Source organism: Colias philodice, chromosome 11 (assembly GCF_061535455.1).
Source record: "Colias philodice isolate Cphi_HAF_F1 chromosome 11, ilColPhil1 Martin Lab GWU primary, whole genome shotgun sequence".
Lineage (NCBI taxonomy): Eukaryota > Metazoa > Arthropoda > Insecta > Lepidoptera > Pieridae > Colias > Colias philodice.
Window position 1 is genome coordinate 7,525,053 of NC_143096.1, and position 12,601 is coordinate 7,537,653.

At 35.9% G+C, this 12,601-nt stretch overlaps 1 protein-coding gene and 1 long non-coding RNA gene across 7 annotated transcripts in view; both read left to right on the forward strand.

Moving 5' to 3' along the window:
* Zasp52 (Z band alternatively spliced PDZ-motif protein 52) overlaps positions 1–12,601 on the forward strand; it is a 40,429-nt gene that overhangs the window by 24,745 nt on the left and 3,083 nt on the right. Inside the window, exons 7-12 of one of the 6 annotated variants that reach the window (XM_089700971.1) lie at positions 1,718–1,994; positions 4,637–4,825; positions 5,017–5,107; positions 8,366–8,525; positions 9,418–9,441; positions 12,418–12,556. In XM_089700971.1, the coding sequence (XP_089557097.1) occupies positions 1,718–1,994; positions 4,637–4,825; positions 5,017–5,107; positions 8,366–8,525; positions 9,418–9,441; positions 12,418–12,556 (880 nt within the window). The other 5 variants (XM_089700972.1, XM_089700973.1, XM_089700969.1 and 2 more) reach the window with 5 other exon arrangements.
* LOC149484729 (uncharacterized) lies at positions 5,653–7,234 on the forward strand. Its single transcript, XR_016316297.1, has 2 exons — positions 5,653–6,291; positions 6,849–7,234. It is a non-coding gene; the product is annotated as an uncharacterized LOC149484729 (long non-coding RNA).

The window sequence follows — 12,601 nt, forward strand, 5'->3', positions numbered from 1 at the left end:
CGCTGTTGCTCAATGCAAGTGCGACATCACCGTAAAAAGTTGTCTCTTAAATGTCTGAATGCTCTTTTATCATTTTTAATGGTTTCTTCTGCTACTATGAATTTCCGGGTTATTTCGTCCAAATTGTGGCAGTCTCTCGTCTTTGTAGTATCCCCACGGAAAAAATTCAATAGGGTTTATGTCCGGAGACCGTGGAGCCCAGGCTAAAGGGCAAAAATACCCTGAAAGATGGATTGGTCGTTGCAGCCTGCGCATGCGCCGGTGACGCCTGCTTTAAAGCCTGGCCTCCACGGTCCCTCGACCTAAACCCCATTGATTTGTTTCAATGGGGATACTAAAAAGACCTCGGCTACTTGAGAGAATGCCACAATTTGGACGAAATAACCCGGAAATTCATAGTAGCAGAAGAAACCATTAAAAATGATAAAAGAGCATTCAGACATTTAAAAGACAACTTTTTACGGTGATATCGCACTTGCATTGAGCAACAGCGGGGCTATTTTAAAAAAATTCTGGTAATTAAACACCTATTTATTGGTTTTAATGATCATCATGTTAATAAAAATTTTGCAGTTACCACATTTAGATTTCAATTTTTCGATTGAAGCCTTCAGAATAATAAAATGAAATTTTTAGGGTAGCTACCTGATCGATAGAGCAAGTTTTTAAAAGCCAAATGGAAAACCTTTTTTATGTGATTTTATTTTTTATGGGCCCTTGAAGTTATGAACATACTGGGTAATTTTATCTTTCTTGGCATTTAATTCTTTTTTTTATTCCATTCGAAGATCTAACGATAGTAAATGTTACTATACTGAATTGGCCTATCTTTCAGCTTAGCACACAAAAAAAATCAAGCATCTAGCGCAATAATTCACGTCACCATAAATAAAAATCTCATCGTACTCGGCGATAGATGAAAAATTGAAAAAAACGTCATAACTCCGAAAATACGAAAAATCGCATAACACACATGGGGGTGATTCGGATAGCCCTCTTGGTCTTCTACCTCCCAGCTTCCGTTCATCACTACTTTTTGGGACACCCTGTATAACTTTAATAAGATTAAAATGATCTCCAAGATAAATAAATTAAATTATATATTAATAAATTAAATTATTTTCATTGAAAAATTGGGGAATAATTTATTTATTTGAGTGAGTAGATATAGTTCCTATACGAATTGGCAATGATTAATAAGAATCAAAATTGATATAAAGCTGAAGCGCCGTCCGCTCCGACGACGCCCGCGCCAGTGAGCGGTCTGCGGCACGTCACCGCGCCCGTCACCAAGCCCGACGCGCCGCTCAACAACACGGGCGGCCTGCCGGTCGGACAGAACATTTGTGAGGATTGCGAACGCCTCATAACGTGAGTCGAACGGTCATCGTTCGACACGGTCGCAAACGTTTCTATGCATTCCAGCTCTAGGGCTCTTTTCGGCATCCTGTCAAAATCTTTAAAAATATTTTTGTTTTTTCGACTTCGGTCGTTGTTAATCGCTCGATTGGCGCGATAATCGTGCGATTGAGTGGTTCGATTGATTCCAGCTATTGTAAAAAAGGTAATAAAAATGGTAATTAATGCAATATTTACTAACCCGCCTTATTTAAGTCGTCCCGTTTATCGACTTCTATCTTTCCGCATCAAGAGAGAAATTCTTGAGAGACTTTCGACGGCATACAAGTGTTTTTAATAGTAATTGGGGGATCAGCAGAGGCGTCCAACACGTTTTATTCACGTGCAAGCGTGACGCGTGCCGTGGCACCGGGCGGCGTGGCTCGGCCCCCGGCCCGCGCCGTGCGGCCCAGCGCCGTGCCCGCGCGCCTGGCGCCCGAGCCGCCGCACCGGCCCAGCATCCCCGTCGGCTGCCACCGAGTGTTGCCGGACGGCCGGATAGCCCTGGGAGCACCGGCGCACCCGCAACCGCTCCCCGACGATCTGCCCGCCGTCCACGACCCGCCGTACTGCTCCGAGTGTAACGCCCAGATAGTGTAAGATGAGCTCGGAATGCCTGACGTTTTTGCGCCCGTGTCGAACTGTGCATTAGTTTAAATGTGGTACCGTAGTCGTGCCTTTTATACACAGAGCGTTAGTCTAATAATTAACGTTTATTAAATACTCGATATTTAATACTCGAATAATGTAATAATATTTATGAATACAAAAATCTTTGTATCAAAGGCATTATTGTAATATATGTTGGTATATGGCGGCCTCTTTCCGTTCCGTGGAATGAACTACGTGGAACTACGCTAAAGATGCCGTGGACCGAAATAACTCGATCACCTTACTCATGTATCGTCACGATATCTAATGGTAGATTATCGTTAATTGCTCATTATCATATTTTATAATCATAACTCGCATATATGTGTACACAAATGATACATCATTTCAATAACTCATGTCGTCAATTCTCACCCAACAAACAATTATGCGTTAAGACAAGCTTTATTAGACATGTATTTCGGTTCTACTTAGATATTTAAGAGGTAGCGTATTTCTTATAAGAGAGTTATAGAGTGTAATAACACCTTTATACCCTCGATTTTGGCACAAAATTTTGCAGGCTAAGCCTGTATGAAGCCCTATATAGTGGTTCTACAAAGCCTTTAGTTGAAGTGTGTAAGAGGTGTTACAAGAACGTCAATTTTAGTTTGAAACTTTATAGCGCCTTTAGAATGGAGTTAAGTTGAAACCTAGAGTTATATAACATATCTATAGTGGTGTTAGTTAGAACTAAGACCGGTACGTTGATACCTTATAAGTCATTTGAAAAGTTTTCTGTGTCAAAATCAGATTGTAAAAGCTTTAAAAAGAATTCTATTAATTTATTAAGTTATTATTTGTCCAAATGAGTGCTTCGTTTATCTGCCGACAGTATGCCGACATTGCAATATTATCATCACAAAATGTATGATGTGGATTTAAAGTATTTTTGAGTTAATTATTAGTGCGCTTGCCAGTTTACTGTGATAGTGTATCGTGTTTCTCATCTCAATTTTAACGCGCCCTCAAAAAATTATGAATTAGAGGAATAAAAGGATAACATTTGAAAATGCAAATAACCTAAAATAGTTTTAAACGTCATTTTCAAGTGTTGCTAGGTTTTATTAGTGATTATATACATAAAACTAAGTAAAATAATTAGGAAAATGTAAATATATCGTTATAAGAAAGTGATTTTGTACCAATAAATTTTTAGGTTATGTTTCCAGAAAGTAATCAAAATGGCGATTTTTTCTTAAAGTTACAGTCTTCCCTTAAATCAATTATGACACTTGATGAACTACAACGCCGGTGGTAAAGAGTATTATACGGTCTTGGGTTGATATAAGAGAGGAATTATACACTTATCGAAGACATTTACCTGCTGTGGAGACTAAAATACTGATTTTAGCTTTATTTATACATGTTTGGATTAGGGTTCCTTACAAAGTAATGAAACCCCTAATCTTCAAGTCACCCCAGGCGCAGGTTTCATTTTAAAGAAAATGCTCAGCTTACAGTTCATACATTCACAAACACAAAAGATACACAAAAATATTGTCACGAGCTCAGTTCGATAAATGTTTTCAGAATTTGAGGTTAGGTTATGCATAAACTCTTTAAGCGTTCGAAACATTTAATGGTGTTTTTACAGAGTTACAAGTAATTTATCTTACACCAAAACCTTTTATATAAGGATCGTACAAAACCACTGTAACTATTTAACCTATGATTGCCTTTAGTATAACAGGCGTAAACTGTATATAAGGGTTATACAACGTATGTAGAGTTTGGTGTTACTACACTCTTAATTAACTCCCTTGCAGAACCGCTAACGTTACTGAAGTTGAAATAAAGTCTTATGATCTAAAAGCAACTCCGTTATAGCAGATTTGTAGCAATAAGAGTTAAAGAGAGTTAATGAAGATCTTTCAACAGGTTTTAACGTTGTAAGCAGAAACAAGCTTTAACGTCTTAAGTATATACGCAGCCACTGATACTACACTAACTACTAAGGAAATTGTGATTCGTTATTTACAGTTGTAATGCAACTTGAAGAGCTGAACTTATTTAATAAGTGTACTGAACCACCTTTAGTTATAACTGAATCCATTATAAATCAATAGTAGTACCTTAAACATTAAAATAGCCTGCAACCAACGCATAATTGTTTGTTGGGCATGTATTCATAGTTATAAGTAGTAATATAATGTAGTATGTGCACTTGGCATGGTGTCAATAGGCTGCACCGTGTAGACGATGCGTAACTCGCCTTGTAGATTGAAGCACGTATCATATACATGAGCAGCATGAAATGTTATGTAATAATCATAGTTATGCAAGGTTACTGTTTTAGTTGTAATTGTTTAGCGAAATATCACGTTAACTTGACGAGAACCATTTAAAATGGATCGCTTATAAAGCTATTCTTGCATTTTAAATAGTTTTAGTTTTAGTAGCATATTAGATGCGCTAGAAGAATATTTTGTTCGTACCCATATGAATATGAATCCACCGTCCACGCATTTAAATATTAGGTTTTAAAACTTTTTCATTAAGTACATATATTTTTGACTCACGTTCTCCACTATAATTTAAAATATTTCATGAATATCGTACTATATTAATGTGTTTAATTCAACAGTGGTGTCTTCGTACGTATAAAGGACAAGAACTTGCATGTGGAGTGTTTCAAGTGTTCCACTTGTGGTACGTCCCTCAAGAACCAGGGCTACTACAACATAAATGGTAAACTGTACTGCGACATCCACGCCAAGCTAGTGGCTCGCCAGAACCCACCAGCCGCGAACATGGAGCCAGTTACTGTGCCACCGTAAGTATTTGTTTAATCGTTGTTTTTATTATAACCCTTAATGAATATGGATATTAAGAGCACATAATCCCAATATCTAAGCATTTTACGTTAAAGAAAAGGTTATACTTTGCTAAAAGTTTATTGGCTAGTTCAAGCTAGTTTGATAGATTTGCAAAATTGCCGTTCTTTCATATGTATTTTATTTGCAGTGGTGGTCGCATTCCGACAAACACATACACAACGCCCCTTCCTCCGTTGTCAACTGGAAATTACACCAATGGTTCTTCGTCATTATTTAGCGTGAGTTATTTAAAATTGCTTTCAACTAGATAAAAATATTTTTCTATTATTAGGCATTCGCTCATTTTACCCCAAGGTTAAATGTAGTTGTGCTATTTTTATCTTTATTTGTTTAGATCATAATATAAAATTAGTAACTAATAAATACCTACTCCATGTGTTCGCGAACCAGTGGCGACGTTTTGGCACACACATAGCATTGCAGTTCGGGAATGTTATATTTGACCTTGATGTAGTAATCAAAATAATATCTATTATTGGTAATTGATGGATTAGTACCTATTAAACCACTAGAGGATACACACTCAGTGGACAAGTCATGTAAACAAGTGTCGGTGATTCAAAGTTACTATGTTTACAGTTAAGTAAAATTTTATTCTTTTATTTTTAATTAAATTATTTTGTAAATTATTTCATATATTAGAAGTGCCTTTCTATTGTTTTCGTCTCTAGTAATTTTATTGTAATTATTGTTTGTTAACAACGCCCAATGGTATATTATTTGATTATTTTATGTATATCATAACTTTAATTCAATGTAAACAGAATCGTATTGTTACAATTATAAAACCAAGGTATTGCTTGATATACAATTTACAAAATACACAAAATGCAATAACATAGTCATTCTCAAGAATGCTACGTAACATAATTATTCAGTACTAGGTACACATTGAGATACTATTACTACGTATGGAGAAGACACCGCCTACATCACTTATGTTCCGCTCAACATAGGTCAAATGGCCTCACTGCACCCAGTCGCTTTAGCGCGATGGTCGCGTTCATGTGTTGTTTGTTTTAAAGCAAAAAACCAAGAAACTCATCAAATATGCCCTCGAGTGTGTTGCAATATTGCACTAATAATTCAAGTAATGCGGCAAAGTGCAAAGAAATAACTTTTCATCGGTAATTAATCAGATAATCATTTTTAAAACTTGGTTCGAGCCATTGAGATAATATTAATATGGAGTCGATACCGCCTACACCACTTATGTTCCACTCAACATACGTCATGTGGCGTAACTGCACTCAGTCGCTTGCTCGCTCATTGGCGCGAACGTCACGCTCATTTTTTATTTGTTTTAAAGTGAAACGCATCAAATATGCCTACGTGTGTGTTACGATATTGCACAAATAATACAAATAATACGGAAAAGTGCAAAGGAATAACTTTTCAATCAGTAAGTAACTAGATAATAATTTTTAAAACTTAGTTAGAACAAAATTTTTGGCGGGCGACATTTTGCGTCATTTGTCATAGATTAAAAATTTAAGATATGACATTGGGCATGAAATAAGTGTTGTTAGTAATATTTGCTGGCGTATATTTTTATAGTATAAAATAATAATTTTACATATTTAGAAAAGCATAGACTGGTTGTTAATTGAAAAAAGGTGAAATCATGAAATATGAAAATCAATTACTTAATCACCAATTTTTTTTTTGTTAATTGATTTTAATCAATTTTAATTGATATTGTATAAGCTACTGACTTGAACGTATAATTGAATTATTATTTATTTATCTGCACTAATATTATAAAGAGGAAAACTTTGTTTGTTTGTTTGATTGTAATAAATAGGCTCATAAACTATTGGACCGATTTTGATGAAATTTGGCACAGACAATCTTTAGACCCTGAGAAAAAACATAGGCTACTTTTTATTGCGAAATATGTACCACGGGCGAAGCCGGGGCGGACCGCTAGTTCAGAGATTAATATTTTTTCTATTCAAGGTTTCCATGTCTGGGCCGTGAAGAAAGGGAAAAATGGGTAAAATTTGTCCAAAACAACCGCAGTGAAGAAACCTGGTTACCATCCGATAGAACTTGCGTCTGTTCATTGCATTTTCGCGATGAGGATAAATATACCACAAAAGCGGGAAGGCGTATTCTAAAGAAGTCTGCTGTTCCTTGTATTGATGTTAGTAATAATAATAAAATTTTACGGATTTGTATAACAAATAAAATATTATTTTAGCCATCACTAACATTATTATTATTATATTTATTTTAGCCGAAGGTGTGCTACAATAGTACTGGAACAATACAAGCAATTTCTGAGCCGGGAACATGTTCTGAGGATGATGAACTAAATATAAATAAACACAATTTTTACACGGCTTTTATTTTTTTCTAAAAAAGGCTCAATTTGTAAGGAATGAAACTTCCCATAGCCCTGACTGAACCTCCTCATCCTATATTATATGCCAGATATTGTTAGCCCCGCGTAGTAAAGTCAGTTTATATCTAAAATAAATATTAAGTAAGTACAAAGAAAATTTCAAGTCAACGTGCATGTAAGGAGTGGCACCCAATAAAATAGACAGAAAGAAACAAAGTGTCGCCTCTATAGCGGTGAGTCAGTGACATCGCATAATCTATGACTGTCTAGCCGTCATTCGCGCGCCCCGCGCCGCCATCTTGGCGCACAGATTTTGTTCGTGGTGTCTGCTCCATAATAGTATTATCTCAATGGTTCGAGCAAAATTTTTGGCGGGCGCCATTTTGCGTCATTTGTCATAGACTAAAAATTTAAGAAACGGAATTGGGTAAAAGATGTTTAGATTAATATTAGATGACGTAAATTTTTATAGTGGAAAATAATAATTTTACACATTTAGAAAAGATTGTACTGTGGATATTATATGAAAAAAAGGTTAAATCATGAAAGATGAAAATAAATTACCTATGTATAAATTTTATTTTTGTTACATTGATTGGTTTTAATTGAAAAGTTTTCAATTGATAAGTTTATTAATAATTTATTTATTACGTTAATAATATTTTTTTTGTTACATTGATTGTCTTTAATTGATAAGTAATAGGCAAAATATTTACAAAGTTTCGCCTCTATAGCGGTGAGTCGATGACATCGCAATCTATGACTCATAAGCCGCCCCGCGCCGCCGCGCTTGCAGCACAGATTTTGTTTGTGGCGTTTCCTCTATACTTAGTTATAATAGCTCAATGGTACTACATCCGTTTTTCAACGAACCAGCTATTAACTTAGTTTTCAAGAACCACCGTTGGCACTTGGCAGAATCCGTCCTCACTGCCCACTGGGATCGGGAATTGACATTTAAGAAAGAGAAAAAAGAACCAACGTTCACTAGTGACCTGTGACATTGATATTACCACAGAATATATTATACTATAACGCGACATATTAGGTATTTAAATTCTGTGGTGACATTGTATCTAACTTAGAAAACATAAATAAACTGAGGGTATCTAATATAAAACTATTGCAGCCATCGAGCAACTTGTCAGGCCCGAAGCCGTTCGGCTCATCGATCGGCTCGGCGTACTCGCCGTCCCTGTCGCCGCGCTCCGCGCCGCTGTCGCCCGCGCGGCCCGTCGCGGCGCCCGCGCCCGCGCCCCCCGCACCCCTCTCTGCTCCCTTCGCACCGAGTAAGAGAGTCACTTTTGCTGTTTAATTCTTGTTACATTATTATGTCAACATATTATAGCACTCGAAAGGAAATCAGACCACTTGTGTTTGTAAAACCTTAAATTTAAATTGTGTAGGTATCTACTATGTGTGCAATTGTGAATCGAATACAACCTAGATAAAAGATTAATAACGTGGCGTCACTTATTTCCTTTTGGATTGTTTATATTTTATGATAATCGAATAGTAAACCAATGTTACAATAGTAATAGCCCCGTGAGGAAGTATTGTATATAAATGCGCACATAATACCGATACGATACCTTAGGCCGCCTGTCCATCCGCGTTTCCACCTGCAAGTAGACTTGCAAGTTGCTGTCAGACAGACTGCCGGACATTTCTTGCGGAAGTTTTCTTGCAGATGGAAACGCGGCCTTAGATCATTAATGATCTAAACAAGAAGGATAATATTTGACTAATCTATCTTAGGAAGATCCTAAAAATTTTGAATGGTCCTAATATTTTCACATTTTGAGTCTAGTTAGTAAAAAAACAAGTAGGTACTTACATAATTATATTTTTTTATACCTAGTTATTTGGGTAATGGATTTATTGTTTGTTTTGCTAAAATTTATATTATGTTATTACTTTTAATTTATAGTTCTAAGGATGTACATTTAGATCTGTTATAAGAAATCATTTTGTTGAAGACCACATTGCCTTTATACTTAATTAGTTTTTTAAATTTTCAAAATTTTATTAGGTACCTACTTACTCTAGATTTTTATTTTTGCATGATATTCTATTTTACATTTATACTAAGATAAAAAATATACGGAAATTAATCTAAAATATTATATTTAAACGCAACTGCAAATATTGGGTGTATTAAATTTGGTTTGTTTTTGACAGAGGCACCTGTTTCAATGTTTAAAGGTAATAATATAAATAGAAAGCATAAATAACAGCAACACAGCTTCATAAAGCAAACAGGTTGTAAATACAGTAAATGCGCTCTACGCGGAACGCCAATGCCAGGCACAGCACTCTAATTAATTTCACTTATGCCCATTATAGTTCAAAACTTTTGAATCCTAGTCAACTGGATTAAATAACCGTCATGCTTTCGTAAGAATTATTTTCTATTTTTAATAACGTAGAATTTTTCAAAATAACTAATGTATATTTTTATTATTTTTTCCCTCCCTCCATTCTTAACGTTTGCTATTGATAACACGCTAACAGCCAAAAATGTAAAAAGCATTGTGTGGCCCCCACCGAATCCTCCAGAAGACGAAACACCTTTGGCGATCTCTTCAGAAAATGTTTCTAATAAACATTTAGCAGAAACTACCTTCGTTTCCACTGAAAGTATGTCAACGAAAGCTACTGCTGAATCTAAAGTAGCAAAAGAACAACTTTCATCAGGTGACCAATTTATATCAACATCACAAGAAACAGCATTTTCTTCTTCCGTTTCATTTTCATCCGCTTCTACGTCAGCTGCTACCACAGCGTCTTCATTTTCTAAATCATCAGTACAAAGTGAACAGACTCAAATGATGCAAGAAGTATCCAATTGCACCGTCCAATCATTTTCGGAACAAGCAACATCTGAAGAACAAAGCTATGTGCTTTACCAATCAGAAGGCCCTGGCCCAGTAACGTTCATTCCAACCATTGGTGGCATTTCACGCATGGACCAGAAATTAATGCATGATGTTACAGGTTTTGAATTAAAGCAAAATGATATTTTGAAACCATCGTCATCTGTCATGAACACAGAAATATTGCAACCAAAAGGAGGCATTGCCGATGAAGGGAAAGGAAATAAATTTGATGCTCAATCCATTCAATTTTCAAATACTCAAAACACAAGAAATCCTTTAAGCACAAACTTTACTGAAACAAACAACACTTTAATTCATTCTAAAGAAAACAAAACCCAACAAGAATCGAACACGTACTTTGATGGAAAAAAAGGTAATGATGAAATTGCAATACAGCCTACAGAATGTTCTATTAATAACGCTAATATCACAAACCCTATTAAAAATAATTCTCTTTTACAAACTTCCCATGAGGAAATGTCTTATCCGCCACTTAAAACAACTCAGCAATGCCTTTTTAGTGACCCCAATCCATGCTTAAATGAAATTCAACATTTTGAAACGAAATCTCATAACTCAACATCAGAAACATCCGTTAGTCAAACATGCGAGCAAAAAAGTAATATTTCTATATCCCAGGAACCAATGTCTTTCATAGCATCGGGTTTAAATATTTCTTGTCCAACCTTGTCGCCCATGGTAAATGCATTAACAACTATTCCAGAAAAACCATTTAAATGTATAAATAATATTTGCACAGGTAATGAGAACGATTTGAAGGAAACTGCATTATCTACATCTACTAATGCACACCTTTTTTCTACAAATTATGAAAACAAAGAAATTGTAAACAGTTCCACACAGGTATTAAGTCAGTCCGATATTCAACGCCTCGATAACAAAAAGACTATCAATACGTCTATTCATTCCAATAAACACTCATCCAATAATTTCCAATCATCTTCACAAGTATCTGCATTTAGACCTGTAGGTAAATATACACACCCCCAATCGTCACATATTAACTCTAAACATTTATCAACAAATTCAGAGAATTCCGCCATTACCACTTGCATAAATACTCAAGGAATATCTTCAGTAAAATCTACTAAAAGTTACTATGAACATTTAAATAAAAATGAAATGTATTCATCGACTGCCCAATTTGGTTCAGGATTTCACCACATGAACTCTAGAATAAATGATACTAATACTTACAATTCCATTCATCAGTTTCAACAACCTGAAACATCTGAACCTATTCACGTTTCGAATAGTTGTCAAGAATCATTTATGCCCGTAGTAAATCCTGAAGATAAATTGTCAAACAATTATCATAATATATCTTCTCCTCTAGTGGTTCCCTCTCCTTTGCACCCTAAGTTGGCAGAAACAAAAGTTTCTATACAAGACACGAAAAATATAAAATTTAATAATAGTCATATTTCTACGGCTTCTCATCCTGTTTCAGATGAAAATATTTCACGAGGATCACCACCTCAAAGTCGTCCTTCGACTCCAAGCCTTATAAATAAACCTGCGCCTATAATACCACATTATCAAATGAATTTAGCTACTGTGGAACATTATGCGCCAGAAAGCCATATTTATCAACCCTCGGGTGGGGAAGGAAGCCGTACACCAACTCCAAAGCCAAGGCCTCGAACACCTTCCCAGGGTCCAACCTTCAAAGCTCAGGCTCCTCGTATAAAAGACAATGCCCCACAATCTTACTTAAATCAAAATCAGCCTTTTTCACACCAACTACCCTCAACATTTCAACAAGAGCAAAATTTAACTCAAACAAACATGCTTAGCAATGAAACAAAACATCCTTTATTAAAAGAAGAACAACGCTCAAATATTGAACGCCAATCTGAAAATTACAAAGAAGGAAATATGTCAGTAAAAAAAGATAGCATGATGAATCAGAATTATGGACAGAAACAGATGGAAACACAGAATGTTGCTGAATATGGTAACACGACGGTGCAAACAACTAGAAAAACATTCGAAGAATATGAACAAATACAGTCAGCTAAAATGATAGAAATAAAAAAAGGTGCTTCATTGTCTTCTGATTCATACCAACCTGTCGAAGCTTTAATTCGTCCATCTGCTATTAACTCTAAAAAATCTTCTTCTGCCATGAGTTTTACTCCTACTACACCAAGTTTTTCTTCTAATCTTACTAATGAAAATGTGGATACCACTAGACAAACTCATAAAACAGCGTTTGAAATGAGTCCTTCTATTTCTGGTGCTAACCGTGGTCCGGTGTGTGATCCTCCCCCGTCAACAGGTTCCAGTGTAGGGGCTGCCGCTCGTGGCAAAACATTTGGCGTGTCATCGGCTCCTAAACGAGGGAGGGGAGTTTTGAACAAAGCTGTTCTACCTGGCTCTCGCGTTCCTCTTTGCGCTTCTTGCAACGGCAACATTAGGTGAATAGATGTAAAATGCGTTCATGCGTTTGATTTGTGTGTTGC